This window comes from Tribolium castaneum, chromosome 6 (assembly GCF_031307605.1).
Source record: "Tribolium castaneum strain GA2 chromosome 6, icTriCast1.1, whole genome shotgun sequence".
NCBI lineage: Eukaryota > Metazoa > Arthropoda > Insecta > Coleoptera > Tenebrionidae > Tribolium > Tribolium castaneum.
The window spans coordinates 7381229-7403110 of NC_087399.1; the positions used below are offsets into that span (position 1 = coordinate 7381229).

The 21882-nt window shown below is 33.5% G+C and overlaps 1 protein-coding gene across 6 annotated transcripts in view; it reads right to left on the reverse strand.

The window, feature by feature from the left end:
* RapGAP1 (Rap GTPase activating protein 1) overlaps positions 1 to 21882 on the reverse strand; it is a 162921-nt gene that overhangs the window by 7727 nt on the left and 133312 nt on the right. For all 6 annotated transcript variants that reach the window (XM_008198451.3, XM_015982531.2, XM_008198452.3 and 3 more), the window contains 2 exons: positions 12998 to 13330; positions 1746 to 2446 (listed from right to left, as the gene is read on the reverse strand). In XM_008198451.3, the coding sequence (XP_008196673.1) occupies positions 1746 to 2446; positions 12998 to 13330 (1034 nt within the window). The remainder of the gene's footprint in view (positions 1 to 1745; positions 2447 to 12997; positions 13331 to 21882) is intronic.

A 21882-nucleotide genomic window follows, 5' to 3' on the forward strand; every position in this document is an offset into this window, starting at 1 on the left:
AATTAAATGTTGATGCTGCTCGAACACCGCTTTAATTAAAGTTAAATGTAAACTTCATTTTCTTGCACTAAATTAGTTATTAGCCAACGTGCATTATTTATGCGAGTGCATGCTGCAGCCAACGCATACAGGGTGTCCCAGCTGGGACCCCACACCCCACTAACACATTTTTGTTAATAATAACAAACGAAACGTTAAATTCAAACCGAGACGGAAGTCTTCTTGAGTCAAATTTCCCGTTACAGGACGATAACAATTATGTTTCTTTGTTCTAATGATAATTATTACGTTTCCCACATCGTCTCGCGATTTACGATTCCAATTAATGAAAAAATCGTAAATTACGTGACTTCGAGGTCACAGCGCGAAGAATAACCAACGCTTGATTACGATGACTAAAACGGGCCGTTAGTCATGTTGTGCCGTGAGTCACTTATCACCCCTCGCGTTCTAAGGGTTCAAATCAATGTTACCAGAAATTCTAACACCTGGTAGTGAATCCGACTCGGAGGACCAAAAAATGTTGATTTTCGCAATTTTTGCGAACTACGAATAAAAAGCAACTTCTCACCCCTCACGTTTTAAGGATTCAAATCAATGTTACCAGAAATTTTAACTAGTACTAAGAATCCGGCTCGAAGGACCAAAACATGTAGTTTTTCGCGATTTTTGTTAACAAACGAATAAAAAAGCCACTTCTCGTCCCTCGCGTTTTAAGGGTTCAAATCAATGTTACTAGAAATTCTAACGCCTGGTAGTGAATCCGGCTCGAAGGACCAAAAATGTTGATTTTCGCGATTTTTGCGAAAAAACGAATAAAAAAGTCACATCTCACCCCTCGCGTTTTTAGGGTTCAAATCACTGTTACCAGAAATTCTAACTAGTACTAAGAATCCGACTCGAAGGACCAAAACATGTAGTTTTTCGCGATTTTTGTTAACAAACGAATAAAAAAGCCACTTCTCGTCCCTCGCGTTTTAAGGGTTCAAATCAATGTTACTAGAAATTCTAACACCTGGTAGTGAATCCGGCTCGGAGGACCAAAAAATGTTGATTTTCGCAATTTTTGCGAACTACGAATAAAAAGCAACTTCTCACCCCTTACGTTTTAAGGGTTCAAATCAATGTTACCAGAAATTCTAACTAGTACTAAGAATCCGGCTCGAAGGACCAAAACATGTAGTTTTTCGCGATTTTTGTTAACAAACGAATAAAAAAGCCACTTCTCGTCCCTCGCGTTTTAAGGGTTCAAATCAACGTTACTAGAAATTCTAACGCCTGGTAGTGAATCCGGCTCGAAGGACCAAAAAATGTTGATTTTCGCGATTTTTGCGAAAAAACGAATAAAAAACTCACATCTCACCCCTCGCATTTTAAGGGTTCAAATCACTGTTACCAGAAATTCTAACTAATACTAAGAATCCGGCTCGAAGGACCAAAACATGTTATGTTTCGTGATTTTTGTTAACAAACGAATAAAAAAAGCCACTTCTCGTTCCTCGCGTTCTAAAAGTTCAAATCAATGTTACTAGAAATTCTAACATCTGCTAGTGAATCCGGCTCGAAGGACCAAAAAATGTTGTTTTTCGAGATTTTTGCGAACAAACGAATAAAAACGTCACATTTAAAGGGTTCAAATCAATGGTTACCAGACATTCTAACTAATACTAAGGATCCGGCTCGAAGGACCAAAAAATGTTGTTTTTCGCGATTTTTGCAAAAAAATTGAAAATAAGTGTGCTTACCTTGTGTTGGGCGTGTTGGGCTCGACCACCTGCACTACGATGAACGCGTGCAAGAAGTGCGACGCTATCATATCTGGCGAAAAGGGCGTGTTCTCCTCTTGGAAAACGATCGCCACGATGTCGTTGCCTATGTGCCTCTTCCGCTGCAACTGTTGGGGGTCGCTTTCCGTGTAGGGCAGCAAGGTGGAGACATGAAACATGATTTCGCGGTCTTTGAACACTTCGTAAACCGCTTGATCCCCCGTGTGCCCGTTCTGGATGTCCAGGCCGCCTCTGTATCCCTTGTGATCCTTGAGCTGTATCCTCTGCCCGAGCAGCGCAAGGAAATCGTCAAAGGCGGGACTGGTGATGTTATTACAGAACAGCTCCTCTTCCGTCGTCTGCCCGAACTTCTGGTACATGACGCCGAATTTGAAGTTCGTAACGAGGACATGCTCGTCGTAGTTGGCGATGAGTTGGGAAGCTTTCGGGTGCAACACCGGGACGAAGTTGTCGATGTTGAGCTGTTCGTTGAGGAGTTTCGCCATGCGGGCCGGGCTGGGGCTGTCGCCGAGACAGGAGGAGGGCACGATCTCGTGCATGGTCCCGGTGCGCATCCGGAGGAGGATCCGGGTGTGCTCCTGGTTGGCCACGTTCTCGGTTTTTATCGACAGGAGGACAGGGCCCAAGGTCTCGTCGTTGCCGATCAGGGATGTGTGCTCCTGGAATTTTTGGACAATTGAAAAATTTTATTACGGCTAGTGTACGGGTTACTAAAGGTTAGGATACGAAACGGCGTCCAATTAAAACGTCCCCGTCCTCAATAGTTACGGTAATTACGCCAGAGAGCGCAATTGTTGCATTACCGCCTAATTTTTCAGAAGAAATAGTTGTATTTGTATAACGGTTAACACATAACAAACAAAAAATACAGGCAGATAGAGTATTAAATTCTCGATAGGAAGACATAAATATAATAAATATCGTAAACTATGTTTAAAAAAATTTCAAACTTTTACCAATTTGGTCACTGCTCCATATTTTTAAAGATGGTTTTATACGCAAAATGAGCCGCTGAATTCAATGGAACAAACCGCATTGCTCTACGACTTTTAGTTTTTGAGTTATGAATTTTTTTTGGTAAATAAAATTTTTCGTTATAGATATTGCCTATCTTAATTTTTAGCAAAAAACTTTAAACGTTTACATCTTGTTAAAAAATGGTTTTATACGCAAAATGAGCCGCTGAATTCAATGGAACAAACCGCATTGCTCTTCGATTTTTAGTTTTGGAGTTATGAATTTTTTGGTAAATAAAATTTTTCATTATAGATATTGCCTATCTTAATTTTTAGCAAAAAACTTTAAAAGTTTACATCTTGTTAAAAGACGGTTTTTATACGCAAAATGAGCCGCTGAATTCAATGAAACAAACCGCATTGTTCTATGACTTTTAGTTTTTGAGTTATGAATTTTTTTTTTAAATAAAATTTTTCACTATAGATATTGCCTATCTCAATTTTTAGCAAAAAACTTTAAAAGTTTACATCTTGTTAAAAGATGGTTTTATACGCAAAATGAGCCGCTGAATTCAATGGAACAAACCGCATTGCTCTTCGATTTTTAGTTTTTGAGTTATGAATTTTTTTGGTAAATAAAATTTTTCACTATAGATATTGCCTATCTTAATTTTTAGCAAAAAACTTTAAAAGTTTACATCTTGTTAAAAGACGGTTTTATACGCAAAATGAGCCGCTGAATTCAATGAAACAAACCGCATTGTTCTATGACTTTTAGTTTTTAAGTTATGAATTTTTTTTGGTAAATAAAATTTTTCACTATACATATTGCCTATCTCAATTTTTAGCAAAAAACTTTAAAAGTTTACATCTTGTTAAAAAATGGTTTTATACGCAAAATGAGCCGCTGAATTCAATGGAACAAACCGCATTGCTCTACGACTTTTAGTTTTTGAGTTATGAATTTTTTTTGGTAAATAAAATTTTTCATTATAGATAGATATTGCCTATCTTAATTTTTAGCAAAAAACTTTAAAAGTTTACATCTTGTTAAAAAATGGTTTTATACACAAAATGAGCCGCTGAATTCAATGGAACAAACCGCATTGCTCTACGACTTTTATTTTTTGAGTTATGAATTTTTTTTGGTAAATAAAATTTTTCACTATAGATATTGCCTATCTTAATTTTTAGCAAAAAACTTTAAAAGTTTACATCTTGTTAAAAAACGGTTTTATACGCAAAATGAGCCGCTGAATTCAATGGAACAAACCGTATTGCTCTACGACTTTTAGTTTTTGAGTTATGAATTTTTTTTTGGTAAATAAAATTTTTCGCTATAGATATTGCCTATCTTAATTTTTAACAAAAAACTTTAAAAGTTTACATCCTGTTAATAGATGGTTTTATACGCAAAATGAGCCGCTGAATTCAATGGAACAAACCGCATTGCTCTTCGATTTTTAGTTTTTGGGTTATGAATTTTTTTGGTAAATAAAATTTTTCACTATAGATATTGCCTATCTTCATTTTTAGCAAAAAAACTTTAAAAGTTTACATCTTGTTAAAAAATGGTTTTATACGCAGATGAGCCGCTGAATTCAATGGAACAAACCGCATTGCTCTACGACTTTTAGTTTTTAAGTTATGAATTTTTTTTCGTAAATAAAATTTTTCACTATAGATATTGCCTATCTTCATTTTTAGCAAAAAAACTTTAAAAGTTTACATCTTGTTAAAAAATGGTTTAATACGCAAAATGAGCCGCTGAATTCAATGGAACAAACCGCATTGCTCTACGACTTTTAGTTTTTAAGTTATGAATTTTTTTTCGTAAATAAAATTTTTCACTATAGATATTGCCTATCTTCATTTTTAGCAAAAAAACTTTAAAAGTTTACATCTTGTTAAAAAATGGTTTTATACGCAAAATGAGCCGCTGAATTCAATGGAACAAACCGCATTGCTCTACGACTTTTAGTTTTTGAGTTATGAATTTTTTTTTGGTAAATAAATTTTTAGTAGTTCCTGAAGCTCAGCCATTTTGAAAATAATTTAATTGAACTCGGAATGATAGATTTGGATCGTATACAAAATTTTAAAGCCCTAGTTTTATTAGAAATTAAAAAGTTTCTAATGTAGGCCATAAAAGAATCACCCTGTATAGAATAAAGCGCAAATTTGAAGTAAATATTTTTTCTCATGTTTCTCGTGTAATTTTCTGTACCTTTTTCCGAGTAATTATTTAATTTAATATTTTTGGGTACGGAAAATTGTGCGATTTTGTGTCCCGTTTCGCCTCCTAACCCACAGCCCTCCGTAGTCTTGTGATAAAACTTGTGCTTGAGGTTGGGCGCCTCTTGCCGTTGTTATTTTTCCGAGAGACTTTCGCGCCCACGCCTAGTTCTTATTATTGTGAGTCTATTGTTGGTAGAATTATGAGGAACAATGACGCGGTTTCTTGTCAAGTCGCGATGCTGCGACACCCCCGTGGAAATTTATAATTGGGATTGGGTGTGAAAACGCTCAGCGTTTTTTACCAAATGATGGATTTGTTGGGGCGGGAACGGCAAGTTGTTAACTTGGACGTAGACAATGACGGGTTTAAAGAGATAATATAGGAGAACACACCCACGAATAGTGAAAGTGCGATGGTTTTTTCCTTGGTCGGTGATTTAGTAGAGTTGAGACGATCGATTGCGAATTTAGAACGAATTGACTAATTGATCCGCAGTCTGATATTTGAAAAATCCGACCAATTTGTTCGCTTAATTAATTGCAGCTCAAAGCAAGGAAATGAAAGTTTTGATTTGAATATTTTTGGAAAGGTCCAGTTTATTGTAATAAAAATCAATGGTGTAGCACATGTATTCATTAAAATTCTATTGCACTAAATCCATAGCAACACATTGTTACCAACAGTATTGGAAAACTGAGGACTGTTTAGTTATCCTCTTCAAACGTATTATGACTCAAATATCATACAACGCAAACAATTCCGCTCTATCCGCGAGTCGCAAGACAATGAACCTTTAATTACATTTTATTGTAAGTACAAACGAAATAAATCCAAGTGTGACCAATAAAATTCCTTTTGGCGCTTACTCAACCTCATTGTAGTTTTTTCGGCACCTTTCTCTTCACTCACTTACGTAATAAAAATAACAAAAACGGTTGAATGAAATACAGAGGGAGCAGCTGTTCATTAGACAGGGGCACATAAGCCGGAAACGGAAACAGATCGTATCACAAGTCAACTATGAAGACGACTACGATAACAACCGAAATCGCTGAAGTCGGCACGAATCGATGCAATAGAATAAAATCACCGAAAGATTCGACGATTCAAACAATGGGGAAACAGGAACAGCGATAGCGATATTAATCAAGGATGAAAATGTTGAGCTTAACTTTCAGTGTTTGCTCCAGCGGCAGCTCGCTGAACCAACATTAATAAAGTCTAACAAACTATTAAAAAATACAACATGCCCAAATTTAATGCTAAGAAAATTGCGCAAAATACTTAGGATTTATAATTAAATCTATCCCAAAACGTGATAGCTCTGGCTTTATCACATCCACAGGAAACGTAAGTGGGTCTGTTTTTGTCGTTTCTCGATCTAGTGTGGACATTTTTTGACAAAATTTCGTAAAATAGGTTAATTCTAGTCTGAAAACGTGCTCAAACGAACGAAAAATGTTAAAATTAAAGCCATTTTAAACGTCCAGTGGTAATATTTCGGTTTATTCAGCAAAACATTCGAAAGAAAAGTGACATTTTAACTTTAAATTCGCTACACACTAGTTACGATAAAATTCGCTAAATAGCTCAAAATCGTGTAATTTTCAACACATAGGTGCTTTAAAGAAATGACTCTAAAAAGTCCAAAAGATTGTCAATTTTCTCTAGTTCAGAATAAGTGAGTTTTTAACTGAAAGAGATGTTGAAACGCTCAAAAAAAGCAAAAGTTAGGTAATCTTGTTTTTAACTAATTTTTGGCTTGAACATTATCTTAACCTTTAAAAAAAGGTAAAAAAAAGATTCTGAACTACTTAGCCTTGGTGGTCTTTGCCTTGTTTACTGGCATTCCACAAAAATATCAATTTCTCAGTCATAAAATGAACTAAATTTATCTACATATCTTTTTCGAGCTTAATTGGATTTTTCCCTGCATTGGATGGAAAAAACGGAAAATTATTAAATATTTAGCTTAAAATAAAGTAATTCTAAACGTAATTAGGTCATTTTCCGGCATGTTTTAACGAAATTAAGCTTGCTTTCGCCGGCTTAAGCTTAGCTTAGAGTTAAGCTCGACTGAAGCCCCGGACCTAAAGAGACCAAAAGATTCTCAATTTCCTTTAATTCAGATCATATAACGCCAAAACAATGCATTTTTTATTTTCATTTCTAATTTTCGGCCAGATTTACCGATTTTTTGCGAAATAAGTAAATCTTAAACTGAAAGATATACTGAAACGTCAATGAAAGCAAAAGTAATCTTGTTTTTAACTGAATTTTCAGTTCGAAAATTATCTTAAACATTTAAAAAAAGATTTTGAACCACCTAACCTTCGTGGTCATTGCCTTGTTTACTGGAATTCCACAAAAATATCAGTTTCTCAGTCATAAAATGAGCTAAATTTATCTACATATCTTTTCGAGCTTAATTGGATTTTTTCCCTCTACTCTACGGAATTCCGGAAAATCACTGAATGCTTAGCTTAAATAAAGAAATTTTGAACGTAATTAGGTGATTTTCCGATATGTTTAAGTTTAGCTTTGAGTTAAGCTCGGCTTAAGCTTAGGTTTGAGTTAGGCTCGGCTTAAGCTCGAACTGAAAAACCGGACCTAAAAAGGCCCAAAAGATCCCCAATTTCCTTTAATTCACACCATACATAAATACTTCTTGTATAAAATAAATGAGTTTCTTACTCAAAAACACAATAGATCTAACAAAGAAGGCCAAAACAGTGCCACTTTTTATTTTAATTTTAATTTTCCACTGATTCACCGATTTTCCGCGAAATTGTGAGTTTTTAACTGAAAGATATGATGAAACGCTCAAAGAAAGCAAAAGTAATCTTGTTTTTACCTGAATTTTCAGTTCGAAAATTATCTTATGCTTTTAAAAAAAGGTAAGAAAAGATTTTGAACTACTTAACCTTCGTGGTTTTTGCCTTGTTTACTGGAATTCCAGAAAAATATCAGTTTCCCCGCAGTCATAAAGCGAGCTAAATTTATCCAGATATCTTTTTCGAGCTTTTTTTTTCCCTATATTGTATGGAAATTTCGGAAAATTATTTAATATTTGGCCTAAAATAAGGTAATTTTGAACGTAATTACGTGATTTTCCGGCATGATTTAACGAAATTTCGCGTGTAGTAGTAACACACGGTGCCGGCTTAAGCTTAGCTCTTAGAATTAAGCTCGACTTAAGCCCTAACCGGACCTAGAGAGACTAAAATATACTCAATTTCCTTTAATTCAGACCATACGTTAATACCTCTGTTTGTAAATAAATGAGTTTCTCACTCAAAAACACATGACCAAAACAATGTTTTTTTTTATTTTCACTTCTAATTTTCGGCCTGATTGACCGTTTTTTTGCGAAATGAGTAAATTTTCAACTGAAAGATATGCTGAAACGTCAATAAAAGCAAAAGTAATCTTGTTTTTAACTGAATTTTCAGTTCGAAAATTATCTTAAACATTTAAAAAAAAATTTTGAACCACCTAACCTTCGTGGTCATTGCCTTGTTTACTGGAATTCCACAAAAATATCAGCTTAACTGGAGTATTGGATGGAAATTCCGGAAAATCATTGAATATTTAGTTTAAAAGAAGGTAATTTTGAACGTAATTAGGTGATTTTCTGGCATGTTTTAACGAAAATTTGCTTGCAATAAAACACGGTGCCAGCTTAAGCTTAGCTTAGCTTTGAGTTAAGCTCGGCTTAAACTCGAACTGAGCAACCGGACCTAAAGAAGCCAAAAGATCCTCAATCTCGTTAATTCAGACCGTACGTTAATACTTTTTAAATAAAAAAATATAAAAAAATGAGTTTCTCACTCAAAAACACAAGGCCAAAACAATGCTATTTTTTATTTTCACTTTTAATTTTCGGCCTGATTTACCGATTTTCTGCGAAATCAGTAAATCTTAACTGAAAGATATGCTGAAACGCTCAAAGAAAGCAAAAGTAACGTAATATTGTCTTTAACTGAGTTTTTAGTTCAAAAATTATCTTAAGCACTTAAAAAAAGGTAAAAAAAGATTTTAAACCACTCAACCTTCGTGGTCATTGCCTTGTTTACTGGAATTCCACAAAAATATCAGTTTCCCAGTCATAAAGCGAGCTAAATTTATCCAGATATCTTTTTCGAGCTTAATCGGAGTATTGGATGGAAATTCCGGAAAATCATTGAATTTTGAAAATACTATTATTTGGAATGTTGTCTCCACCTAGTTGTGGACGAGCCGCCACTGGCGCGCTCGAGTACTAATAGTGAACAGATTAACTATCGATTTCAATTTATAAAAGCAGAGTTATAGGGACGCCATGTGCTGCATTGGCTCTGAAATGCTATTTATTCTTGTTAGGATTGTCAGTCAGGTTGGAGCCTAAACGTAAAAAATCCGTTAAAAAATGTCAATCGAGGCCGTGTCGCACGTTTGTTTCAATCTCCCAACAATCACTCGCTCCACTTACGCAAGAGAACAAAAGACGTTGGACTCGTTTAAAATGTTGGCCATTTAGCCGTCGCCGGCCGCAAAGAAACACAAACTATAGTACAAAACGACAAGCACCGCTATTATCAGATTCGTTTCGCTAACGCGCGATATAAATTATTCACGGATTTCTTAGCGTCCGTCCGCTAATCCTCCTCCGAAGTAAAGGCTTGGCTGTGTGAGATTCTTTGAGATAGTGCGCGCTCGCGACAACGTAGGAAGATGCATCTCTTCTTGTAGGTGTCTATGAATAGCCGACGGGCCCCGCGTTGGGCGCCAGTGACTTACCGTTGACCGGAACGTTCCCATTTAATATGTTAATATCGGACCGCAACCGACCGAAACGATATTAATTCCGACTTTGTACGTAATTGCGACCTGGCCGTGTGAAGTTTCACATTCTCACAATGAACAATACTCAGTTTTTCAAACCACCACGTCTATATTCCTTGTCACTCCGCCACTGGAGGTACAGCCGCACAAAAAGAAAATGTCGCACCCTTGACCGCATCCAGCATCAGAGCATCGTACACTAGTTTACACATTTTTTTTATTTTATTTTTACAAACAGTATCAGTAAAAGTGGATTTTTCTTTATAGGAACTTAGTAACAGTCAAATTGTTTGCAACCTACAATTAGAGCCACATTTTTAAAGTTTGAAATATGAGCAGAAAAATACAAATTTGACGGACTGTTCTGTTAAGTTAAAAGGCACTAACTCCAACAACTAAACCTGTTGAAACTTCTGAAACCACAAAACCGAAAAACAAGGCAATGTGTGACTTCTAATTAATTTATTTTTTGTTTAAACATCACGGACGGGACAAAAGAAATCTTGTGTGTGAAAATAGCTCTAAAACGTTTATTCCTACAGGTTTTAATTATTAAAAACTTTAACAATATTAAGATAAAGCAGTGGAAATTAAAAATTGTTATTATTGTCAGTGTAGTATTTTTATTAAGACTCAGACTGTCCAAAAGATATTTTAAATCTAAATAGTAATTATGATCTCTAAAATGTTGTTGCTACAAATTTAAAGTGACCAATTTCAAAAAATTCAAAATTAGGACATTCACATATATATTATAAAAAACTACAATTGTCTTAAATAAACAATTTAAAACTTCTTAATATTTTATAATCGCTATCTATTGAATTGCTACATTTACGAGTGTGTGTGTATCAGACAAAAATTTTGCTTCAAAAGCATCCACTGACCTGACCTGACCTGACCTGACCTGACCTGACCATCCATCTAATACATGATGTCTTAATTTATACGCATAAACTTAGGAAATGATATCATTTGCCACATAACAAAGAATGATGAAATAAATTATAGTAAAAGTTTTTTGGTTTTAGAGATTTAGCGTAATTTGACTAAGCTCGGTATACTGGTGTAACATTCGATAGTGACAAGGAAAAATAAGTTATGATCTCGGTTATGCATGATGATCAAAGAGTTAAATGTAAAATATCAAAAACGGAAACACTTTCCGATAAACCGGAAAATTTAAAAATCAAAAAAAATAGAACAAAATAAAAAAAATTTTGTTCTTTTTTTATTTTTTAAAAGAACTGCTGTTTTAATTTTTTTTAAATATCGATTTATGTACCTCTGTAAAGCAAAAAGTTTAATGTTTATTTAATTTGCATTTTAATCATTGGCCATAACTATGTACTTATTTTTGTATTGCCACTATCGAAAGTCAAATTAAAGAAGTAGGATATCAAGCTTAGTCAAAATAATGGTATTACTTTAAATTTAAAAGTTTAGTAGTGTAAAAATAACCCAACATCTTGGTGACTCTTAAGTTAATTTTCACAATTTTTTTTCATTATTTGTTATTATTGTGATTTTCATTTTCTTTTTTGTCTATGTTTTCTGCAAAATTTTTGTAACAGTCTAATTTATTTCTTATGGGTTTGGAGCTACAGTTTCATTAAAATTTTTCAATGATCTAAAAGTCGTTTACATAAAAGAGTTTTTTACAACTTAAATATTTTGTTTTTTGTCATAAATGGGTTTGTTTGTGTGAAGATCAGAACAAATCGGGATATAAATGTAGAACTAGACATAAATAATAAAAATCTAAACACGTCCTGTCTATATCAGGATGGTTGGTCACCTTATAATCAAAAGTTTGATCGTTTTTATATGTTTGTAGTTTATTTCTTAGATACAAAACTTATTGTGCATAAAACAAGAATGTAGTAATCCAATTATCTATATTTTAAATCGTTTCAATTATTAATCGCACAGTAGATGTCATGAACATATTTGTTTATTAAATATTTCAAAAAATTGATATGACCAAAATTTTCCAATTTTTCTTCAAATTAATTAATATTTATTAATTTTTTTAAAAGACAAATGAAAAATAAAAAAATTTAAAGTTCGTCACAAGGCTTCGGCATTTTAAGAAGTCAAAAAAATTTTTTTGCAAATTTAATTTATTACTTAGTTAATGCAATATAAGTTTAAGTGCCGGTATACAGAACGTTTTAATCGCAATTAAAATTTAATTCGCGATTAAGTTGACATTATTGTGAATGCATTTTAAATGACAACTTAATTCGAATTAGTTTAATTCTGAATTAAATTTTAATTTCGCTTTCTGTAAACCGATTTATAGACCGGTTTATAAACCGACATTAATTCAATTCGCAATTAAATGCATGATTAATTGATCACGTGACCAAATTGAAGCAATTTGGTTGGTTCATTCGCGTTGTTAACTCTTTTAACAACGAATTAAATTTTAATCCGACATTGTCAATAAATGGCAACTTAATGTCAAATTACTTCAAGTCGGAATTAAGTTTTAATGTCCTATTAAAACAAACAGCAATTTTTATTTAATTTTATTTAGAATACAGTTTCCAATTTAAAAAATTATTTAAGTAGTTAAATTGTCACTGTATATTTATTTGTCTAGTTTTTATAAGCTGTTGAATTTCAAAAAAAGCGAACCCACCAAAAATAAATATAATCTTTTTTTACACTAAATTACGACCACTTTTTTGAAATAAAAAATTATAACTTTAAGCTAAGCCACTTTTTTTATTTGATTTTCGAACTCAATCGTGTCCTAATTAATTATTATTTACTAGGATTTTTATTTTAAGAAAACATTAAATAGCACTCCAAGCATATAGTCAAAATTAAGTAAATAATTAATTTGCAGTAATAATTTAAACTAAATGAATAGGCATAGGCATTGGTTTATGGCGGCGTCATTTTCTTTTTGGTCGGCTGTACCGACATCCGTTACCAATCCCACTAATTATAACTACCTCCCTTTCTTTTTTGATCCCTGACATCCGTCGCCTCGTTGAGATTCAGCTCGCGTTTCTTTCGACATCATAACGTTGCCTTATAAGCCTCGCCCTCTCGCTTTATATTATTTCAAACGGGCCTAAGCAAACTTAATAAATTCGTTCCCCGAAGGCGCCGTTACACTTTCCATATATAAACACACTCAGTGCCACACTTTCATTCATCATGAAAAATTCACTTACCCTTCCGACGTAGAACCTCCTGTAGCACTTTCCGGTATCGTCGGTTTCGATCTTCGCCCTCCACGTCTGGTGCGGGAGGATGGGCACGCCTCTGTGGTCGAAACTGACCTCATGGTCGGTGCCATCCACCCAATAGCCCTTCTCGGGGACGGCGATCATGGGGTACGGGGGCGGCCGCGAGAGCGTCTCCTGGAGCAGCCTCCGCGACTGCGTCGCCTGTTGGGGCGAAGACGGCGGCGTGGTGCAGATTTTCACGTTGTTGTTGGTCGAAAGACGGCAATCGTCCCGGGGGTCCGGCCCTGGAACGCTGTGCTGTCTCTGCACCAAGGGCGCCTGGAATCAACGATAACGCTTGACCTTGACTGATAATTGTTGTTTCACGAAAATCAAATTCTTGTTCATATCTTGGCATTGTCAAGAGTCAAGAATTACAGAGTTGTGGTTTTAATCAAGTCGTTGATTGCCAAAAAAAACATTTCACAGAAGCTAAATTTAATAAATAAGCGCAATTAACTTTTATTTTGCGAATAAAGTTTAAGTTTTGACGTCTTATTAGTTTGAAGTGATGTTATTTAACGGTTTATCTTCATTTTCGTCGACACATTTCCTCAGAATTTCTTTTATCCAAATATTCTCATCACCAGTTTTTTTTTATAAACAAAGCATTTAGATTTTGTTGAAGTTATGTTGTGATATTAGTAGCTGATGTAAAGACAACATATGTGTGTAAACAACTACATTTATCTAAAAAAAAAAAAAAAAAAAATGGGTGTACATTGTCCGCAAGTGCATCTTTCGAAAAACTTGAAAGAAGTAGCAACTGTATAATTAATAATAATAATATAATTATATGTGGATGGAACAAGAGAATAGGATGAAAAACTAGAGAAAAAGCATTGGCAGCAATTGTGTCTGGTGTTAAGTATGAAATGAAGAAGAAACAGTCTTAGTAATTAAACAGCATTATCAAAAAATCAAGAATTTTATCGGTAAAATAGTATATTATTACACGAGTTTTATAAGACGTCCTATTGTGGCACGAATAGTTTTGGAGCACGACGAAGGAGTGCCATAATTAAGTCTTATAAAACGAGTGTAATATTCTACTTTTTTAAGGAGTTGCACGAAAGTTCTCTTTGTGAAACTATTTTTGGTTTCACAATGAACAATTTGTGAAACCAAAGTAGAAAAATGGTATTTTCTCGAACAAAACAAAATTTGAAGGAATATGTTTTAATTGCAAGAAGAAATTTCATAAATCTAAGGATGCTGTTCTTTATTAAAGAAAAATTAATATAGTTATTTATTAATATAGTTCATGGTATGAGATGTGAAGATATTAAAGGGAAATGCCATATTAGTGAATATTGTGGCAAAGGAAATAAGTTTCAGAAGAAATCAGTACACAGGGCTAAAGAAAGGTTAGAACGAACTCATAGTGATATTTGCGGTTCAAAGAAAATAAATTCAATTGGCGGAAAGCGTAATATTTTAACTTTTAATGATGAACTTACAAGAAAAACATTTATATATTTTAAAAAAGTTTTTGAAAAGTTCAAGAGTTTCGAAAAAAAAGTTGAAACAGATTGCAAAATAAAATTAAGTACAGTTGAGTACAGTCACGTTAAAAAAAAATGACACCCCTAAAACAGCAGCCACAAATCTTTTCGATGTGATACAGTTAATGTGGACGTTTAACTAGTAAACTAACCTGTTTGTTGAAATTTGTGACCTAAAAGATTTAGCCCATTTGGTAGGGGTGCCATTCTTTTTGATCGTGACTGTACCTGCACACCTCAATGTAGTAGCTGAGAGACTCAATCGGAATTTGGTTGAAATTGATGCAAATTTAACTCAAGATTTTTGGACAGAAGCTATTAATACAGCTTGTTATTTGAAAAATAGGAATCCTACTGTAGCAGTAAATAATACGACTGCGGAAGAAGCATGGACAGGACAAAAATATTTAAGTTTAAAAATATTTGAATGTGAAGTATTCAACCGTATACGTAAAGAAAAAGGACTTAAAATTAAAAAAAAATAATCATTGTTGAATATTGTGAAAATTCAAAAGCCCACAGATTAATTGATGAAAAAAGTAAAACTGTGAAGAAATCAAGAAATGTTATACTTGCAGAATTGTCAACATTGAAGAAAATAGATTCAGCTCCAGAACATGAATAAATTTCTAGCTATTTTCTTGATGGAAATAATCCTCAAGAAAAGTTAAAAGAAGCAATCTCCTCTGTCTCAGAGGATTAAAGACAAGATTTTGAAATTCAAAATGTTATGCATAAAAATGACAATGAAATACAAGGAAAAAAATACCCAGGACGTGAACATCGAAACATTTTATCTAAAAAATACCTAATAATAGTAACGGTAGATAAGTTGATAGACGATTGAATGTAAAAAAATTACTTTAGTATAATTATTCTTTTGTTTTTTTTTGTTTTTCATTTTGTGTTATTATCGTTATTATTATTTTTACTTTTATTTTCATATTATTTAAAAAAATATTACTTTCTGTTTATTCTTATTATTGTCTCTGCATTATTCATTTTTGTTTTCTTTATTTTTAGGTTTATATTTCAAAGTTTGTTTGTTTTGTTTTTTGTCACTGGTTCTTAAATGAAGGCTTTTCCTCGGTTTAATAATATGACCCCTTGGTCTAGTTGTACGGCAGGTGCGTGATGGTACATTTATTATCGATGGGACCAGCACCGCGGCCTGACTTACTTCTTGATCAATATTCAAACGACATAACTGTGAAACCTACTTCCCAGTTTCTCCAAACAGTGGAGGTTGCGAGAGATGCGCTATTGTTTGGCAAGTGGGACGAAACTTTCTACGCTACATCGTTGATTAGCTACGTTTTTGGGAAATATGATTCGTAATGTACGAAACATTGGTCTAGGCTTGGAACGAACACCTGACGTGGGTTTAATAAATCGTTACAATTTTTTTCCAAGCACTCCGATGAGAAATACGCTCATTAGCGCAATTATTAATTTAATATGGACTACACGTGGCAATGGGAATAAGAAGTTTTTACTAGTTTTGTTGCCAATTACGACTACAAGTGAGGAAAAGTCGAGATACCTTTATCAAAAAGTGAGCAACTAACACGCACTTGGAATAGATAATTACGCGTAAGTGAGTTGTTAAATACGCGACTTATCGACACTCTGGCGATTTCTCTTCCGCTGTTACTGAAAGTGATTCAAAAAGGAGCGTTTTGGAGATCGCTGGGATTAGATTTTTCTTTATCATTTGACGAGACTTTCCTCTTTTCGAATTTATTCTAACTGTCGGTAAGACAAGCTCCCAACTGTCTTACAAGTCATTTAACATTTCCTTATACTTACTTTCCACCATATTAGGCATGACCTTTTCCACATGTTATTGGCTAAACTCATAAACTAGTATCAAATGTCTTTCAAAGTCATAACTACAATGCTACTTGGTGCAGTGGCGGCTTGTGAAACAAGAAATTCACTAAAGCATAACTGCAGCCCCACCCGCACATTTTTCCTACAATTAATTTTATTAAAAACTAATTAAAATGCATTCAGAAAAACAATTTTTTTGCTTAAAAAATAAACTTTGGCTTAGTACAGGCACGATCAAAAAAAATTACACCCCTACCAACTGGGCCGGATAGCAAATGTGCGAGTAAAATCTTTTAGAACATGAATTTCTAAAACAGGAAAATTTACAAACTGTCCAGCTAGTTTAGTTTATTGTATACATTAACCGTATCATATCAAAAAGATTTGTAGCTAGTTTTAGGGGTGTCATTCTTTTTTATCATGACTGTACATAAAGCGAACTCCTGGTGAAATTCAGAAAAACTCACAAAAAGCTAATCGGTTATGCAAAATTATGTCAAACTATTTAAAATATTGTACAGAACAAATAATACTGAAAATATCAAAACAGAAAAAACATATTTTGTAACAACGCCTAGGTATATGACGTAAATCAAACGTTTCAAGTTAGAAAACAAGAAACTAATGAAGAAGGCTTTACCGTTGTCCCTTCACAAAACTGTCGATTAACATTTCATAAAGTGAATAAAAAAAACTTTAAAAAAAGATTTCTAGAAAAAAGTTATTATTTAAAAGATGCACAAAAAAGTAAAACATCATGTTTTTCTATCAGAGAATATTTTTGCTTACAAATTACGATTTTCAAATTTATAAAAGCTTTGGAAAAAAAACACATTTTTTGTAACGAAACGTAATGAAAATGATTAGGTATTAATATACAGAGTGACCCAGCGGTGTGTAATCGGTCTGTAACTTTTTTGCTATTTGAAATATTACCATTCTGTTTTTATCATGCGATCGATCGACTTAAAGTCCACAAACTAAAAGTGTTTTTATTATGCACAGGGTGTTGTATACAGGGTGGTAAACCAAAGTTATATTTTTTTTAAATGGAACACCCAATATATTTTTGCATAATTAGATTCTACGCAAAAAAATAATGTAACTTTATATAAACTATTATGGGTCTATCTTTTTTCGTTTCGGAATTATTCAACTTTTCGTTTTAAAAAAGACCATTTTTTGAAAAATCACTGTAAAGTCGCTTATGAATATTTTTCGATAAATTTGCAATAGAAAAATTCAGAATATCTTGTATTTTTAGCAAATAGACAACTTTTAGTTAAAGCACGCATATAATATACAGGGTGTGCCAAAACGCAAAAAGTTGAATAACTGATTTTTTCAAATGGAACACCCCGTATTTTATTAAATGTATCGATAGCATTTTTTTGACTAACGGTATAGGGTTTGCATAGCAAACCCTATTTTTTTCAATTTTTTTTTTCAAAAAAATATATTTTATTACAAGAAAATTTGGTAGCTTAGAATCTGATAGTCAAATAGTAATTAATTTTTTGATATGTACTAATGTGACTAATTACACAAGTAATCTAATTATTACCTGATACATAAATGAATTTCACTTATCAAGAATTAATAATAAAATAAATACAAAAATTATTTTTTATTTTTTTGAACACTAAGAAATATTGTAAATTTGCTATAAAAACCGCATATCAATAGAATGCTTATGAAAAATGCTATCGATACATGTAAAAAAATACATGGTGTTCAATTAAAAAAAAATGATATATTCAACTTTTTGCGTTTTGGCACACCCTGTACATTATTTCCATATTTAAAGTAAAAGTCGACTATTTCCTAAAACTACAAGGTATTCTGGATTTTTCTGTTGCAAATTTACTGGAAAATATTCATAGGCGACTTTGCAGTGATTTTTCAAAAATTGGTCGTTTTTATAACGAAAAGTTGAATTATTCCGAAACGAAAAAAGATAGACCCATAATAGTTTATATAAAGTTACATTATTTTTTCATGTATAATCCAACTATGGGAAAATATATAAGGTGTTCCATTTAAAAAAATATAACTTTGGTTCACCACCCTGTATACAACACCCTGTGTAAAACAAAAACATTTTTAGTTTGTGGACTTTAAGTCGACCTATCGGATAATGAAAACAAAATCGCAATATTTTAAACAATAAAAAAGTTATAGACCGATTACGCACCCCTGAGTCACCCTGTATTTCCCAAAAGACCAAGATACCGTTGATGTAGGTATAAGTTACGGTATGTACACATCGTCACGCAGATTACGCAAGTATGCAAAATTTAAATTCATTATGACGACGGGAACCCTTTCAAATTTGGCCCCAAAAATGTGAAACAGACAGACACACAACAAAGCAAGTTAAATAAAAAAGTATGACCCAGTCCCGATATCTCGATTCTATGTTTGTTGCAACGTGGAAACAGAAATTAGTTAATAAGGAAACAAGATGACTAAGTTCCCAGTTATTAAGAACCCAGATCTCCAATGATGTCATTCCAGCACGCCACTCGCGTATTAAACTAAATTAGCAAAGATTGAAGCAGTGATTTTCGGTCGCAAACGTTAGAAAGTACCTTACATAACTCGCTGAATGTCAGTTGTTTCAATTAATAATTAATAAAGTTTCAATTAACATTTCCCAAAAGGTGAAAAGTGTTGGTACTGGTCAGTTCCCGTCTTTAGCTCATCACGATCGAAGAAGAGAAAGCTGTTATTTTCCTAATTGCGTCCACTTTCAGTCGTAAATTTCGCCGATGACGTGCAATTAAAAGGGGATGAAATGTTTTATTAATAGACAATGTATTTTGCACTCGGCTTGCATACAATGCAGGTCCAGCTTGTAAATCCTCACGTAAGCAGTAAAACCGTGATTTATGGCTTCCTACGGGTGGAAAAGTGGATGGGAGGACGGTAATGAGCACGTTGCTGGATCCTTGACTTTTTAATCGTACTATCGAGGCAAAAGTTTGATAGACGATGATGACAAAACGAGCCTTATTTCAGGTCGTGCATTACTAAACTGTTACTTGACGTTTACTGGTTCAGAATTATAATGAAAAACGCATTAAAGCGCTCACTGGTATAAGGTTACTAAAAGACTCCGCTCGAATTCATTGCGCTGTGTCTTGACTCGCAATTTCGAATTAACATCCAGGCCTTGTTCCAGCTCTTACGAACTTGAACTGCTATTTTTGTGATAACCACTAACTCTAGCATTTGAGCATTGTATTGTTATTTCTCCGCCTAGGTTTGTCCTTCTTATGCAAATGTCCCGCCGGCGCCCGGTCCTACCTGCCGATGATCAGGTAGAGGAAAAATGTGTAAATAATAAATAAGACGATTGTTGTGAATAAATAAGCACCACGTGGGTGTCCGCTCACGTTTCCGGTATCAAAGTTTCATGTGCTTTTGGTCAAAACCGAATATTTCAGTCTGCAGTCGTTAAGGTTTATTGTCTTGCTTCACATTTCCTTAAACGTGCTCTTATCTGTCGTCTGTTAACGAGATCCTCCGAAACAAAAAATTCCAGCTCGTGTACTAAGCCACCCACGAGCGAAAAGTTTGCGTTTTGGTCGAGTGGCTCGAATTAAAATTTCATCACGGAAGGTGTGTCTTTGTTTTATTTGTCAGGTGGCGAAAATTATGGAGCAATATGTGGGAAAAATGCCCGGTATTTCTCCTAAAACCGCCGCCAACGTAATGGATAATGTTGGGGAATTAAAGGATGGGGTTCCGGACACACGTATGAGTGTGAGTTCGGTCGGTTATTGCGTTTTTAGTTCACGAACGGGGAAATATGACTTCTTGGTCGTAAATTTTACGAGATTTCCGCTAAGATTTAAAAATAAAGGAGTTGTAGAGTTCAACTCTACCGATCGTAGTTCATAAAGTGTTTCGTGGAATGGTGATAAGCTTTTCCAATAAATACCGCTTTAAATGAGGAGTGAAGAAGGCAGTGGCGGCTCCGTCAACAGAAAAATTTCACTTTGCCCAAAATTTTGGCCCCTTTTATCTCTTTTGGGATTTTTGGACAGCCACTTTTTTATATTCTTTGGTAGATGAGAGTCAGACTATTGGCAAACACAAAATACGATGAAATACTTTGAGTTCATTTTTTACAATTTTTGGTCCTAAATGGGCCTTCAATAAGGGTTTTTTGTACTCAATTTATATCACTGCAAAGTCGCTTTTGAATATTTTTCGATAAATTCGCAACAGAAAAATTCAGAATATCTTGTATTTTTAGCAAATAGACGACTTTTAGTTAAAATGAATCAATAGAAAAAAATATTTTTTTTCCTAGCGAGATTGGATATCAGTGCAGTGGAATATACTTATTTCATATTTTTTTTCTCTCTTCTAAAAGGTGTAAAGTGCCTGAGTGTAAAACTTGACGAACCCGGTACAGGGTGTGCCAAAACGCAAAAAATTGAATAACTGATTTTTTCAAATGGAACACCCCGTATTTTATTAAATGTATCGATAGCATTTTTGATAAGCTTTCTAACGGTATAGGGTTTGAATAGCAAATTTAAAATATTTTTTGAAATTCTTCAAAAAAATATATTTTATTACTATTATTATTATTTAAATTTGTTAGCTTAGAATCTGATAGTCAAATGGTAATTCATTTTTTGATATGTACTAATGTGACTAATTACACAAGTAAGCCACTTTTTTATATTCTTTGGTAGATGAGAGTCAGACTATTGGCAAACACAAAATACGATGAAATACGTTGAGCTCATTTTTTACAATTTTTGGTCCTAAATGGGCCATCAATAAGGGTTTTTTGTACTCAATTTATATTTGACGATTAAAAACGGCATTACCCTTTCTTTTACTTTTTTCGTGGATTTTTTTGCACTTTTTTGAGCCTTGAGCTCACATTTTTGCAGCTCTTTTTATAAGCTTTTATTTAACTTGCTTTGTTGTGTATCTGTCTGTTTCATATTTTTTGGGCCAAATTTGAAAGGGTTCCCGTTGTCACAATGAATTTAAATTTTGCATACTTACGTAATCTGCCTGACAACGCAAGTAATTACCCCCTAAAGGGGTTATATGGGGTTTTGAAATTTTACAAATAGGTTTTCGATGTGTACATACCGTAAGTTATACCAACATTAACGGTATCTTGGTCATTGGGCAATATATTAATACCTGATCATTTTTATTGTATCGTTAAACCAATGTCGCTATTTTTTTTAATTCATTTATGTTGAACGATAGAGTATAGATACAGAACAGAGATTAAGATGTTTTTTTAATGTTAACAGCTGTTTTCTAACACATATCACTAAACAAGTTTGCACAAATCAGCAAAATAATGGTGTTACAATAATACGGCGAAACTAAATCTCAGAGAAAAAGACGTTTAGAATAAGAAAAGACTAAAAAGTAATTAATAAAAAAATAAAAAAAAATGTTTTTCTAGAAAAAAGCTTTTATTTAAAAGATGCACTAAAAAGTAAAAAG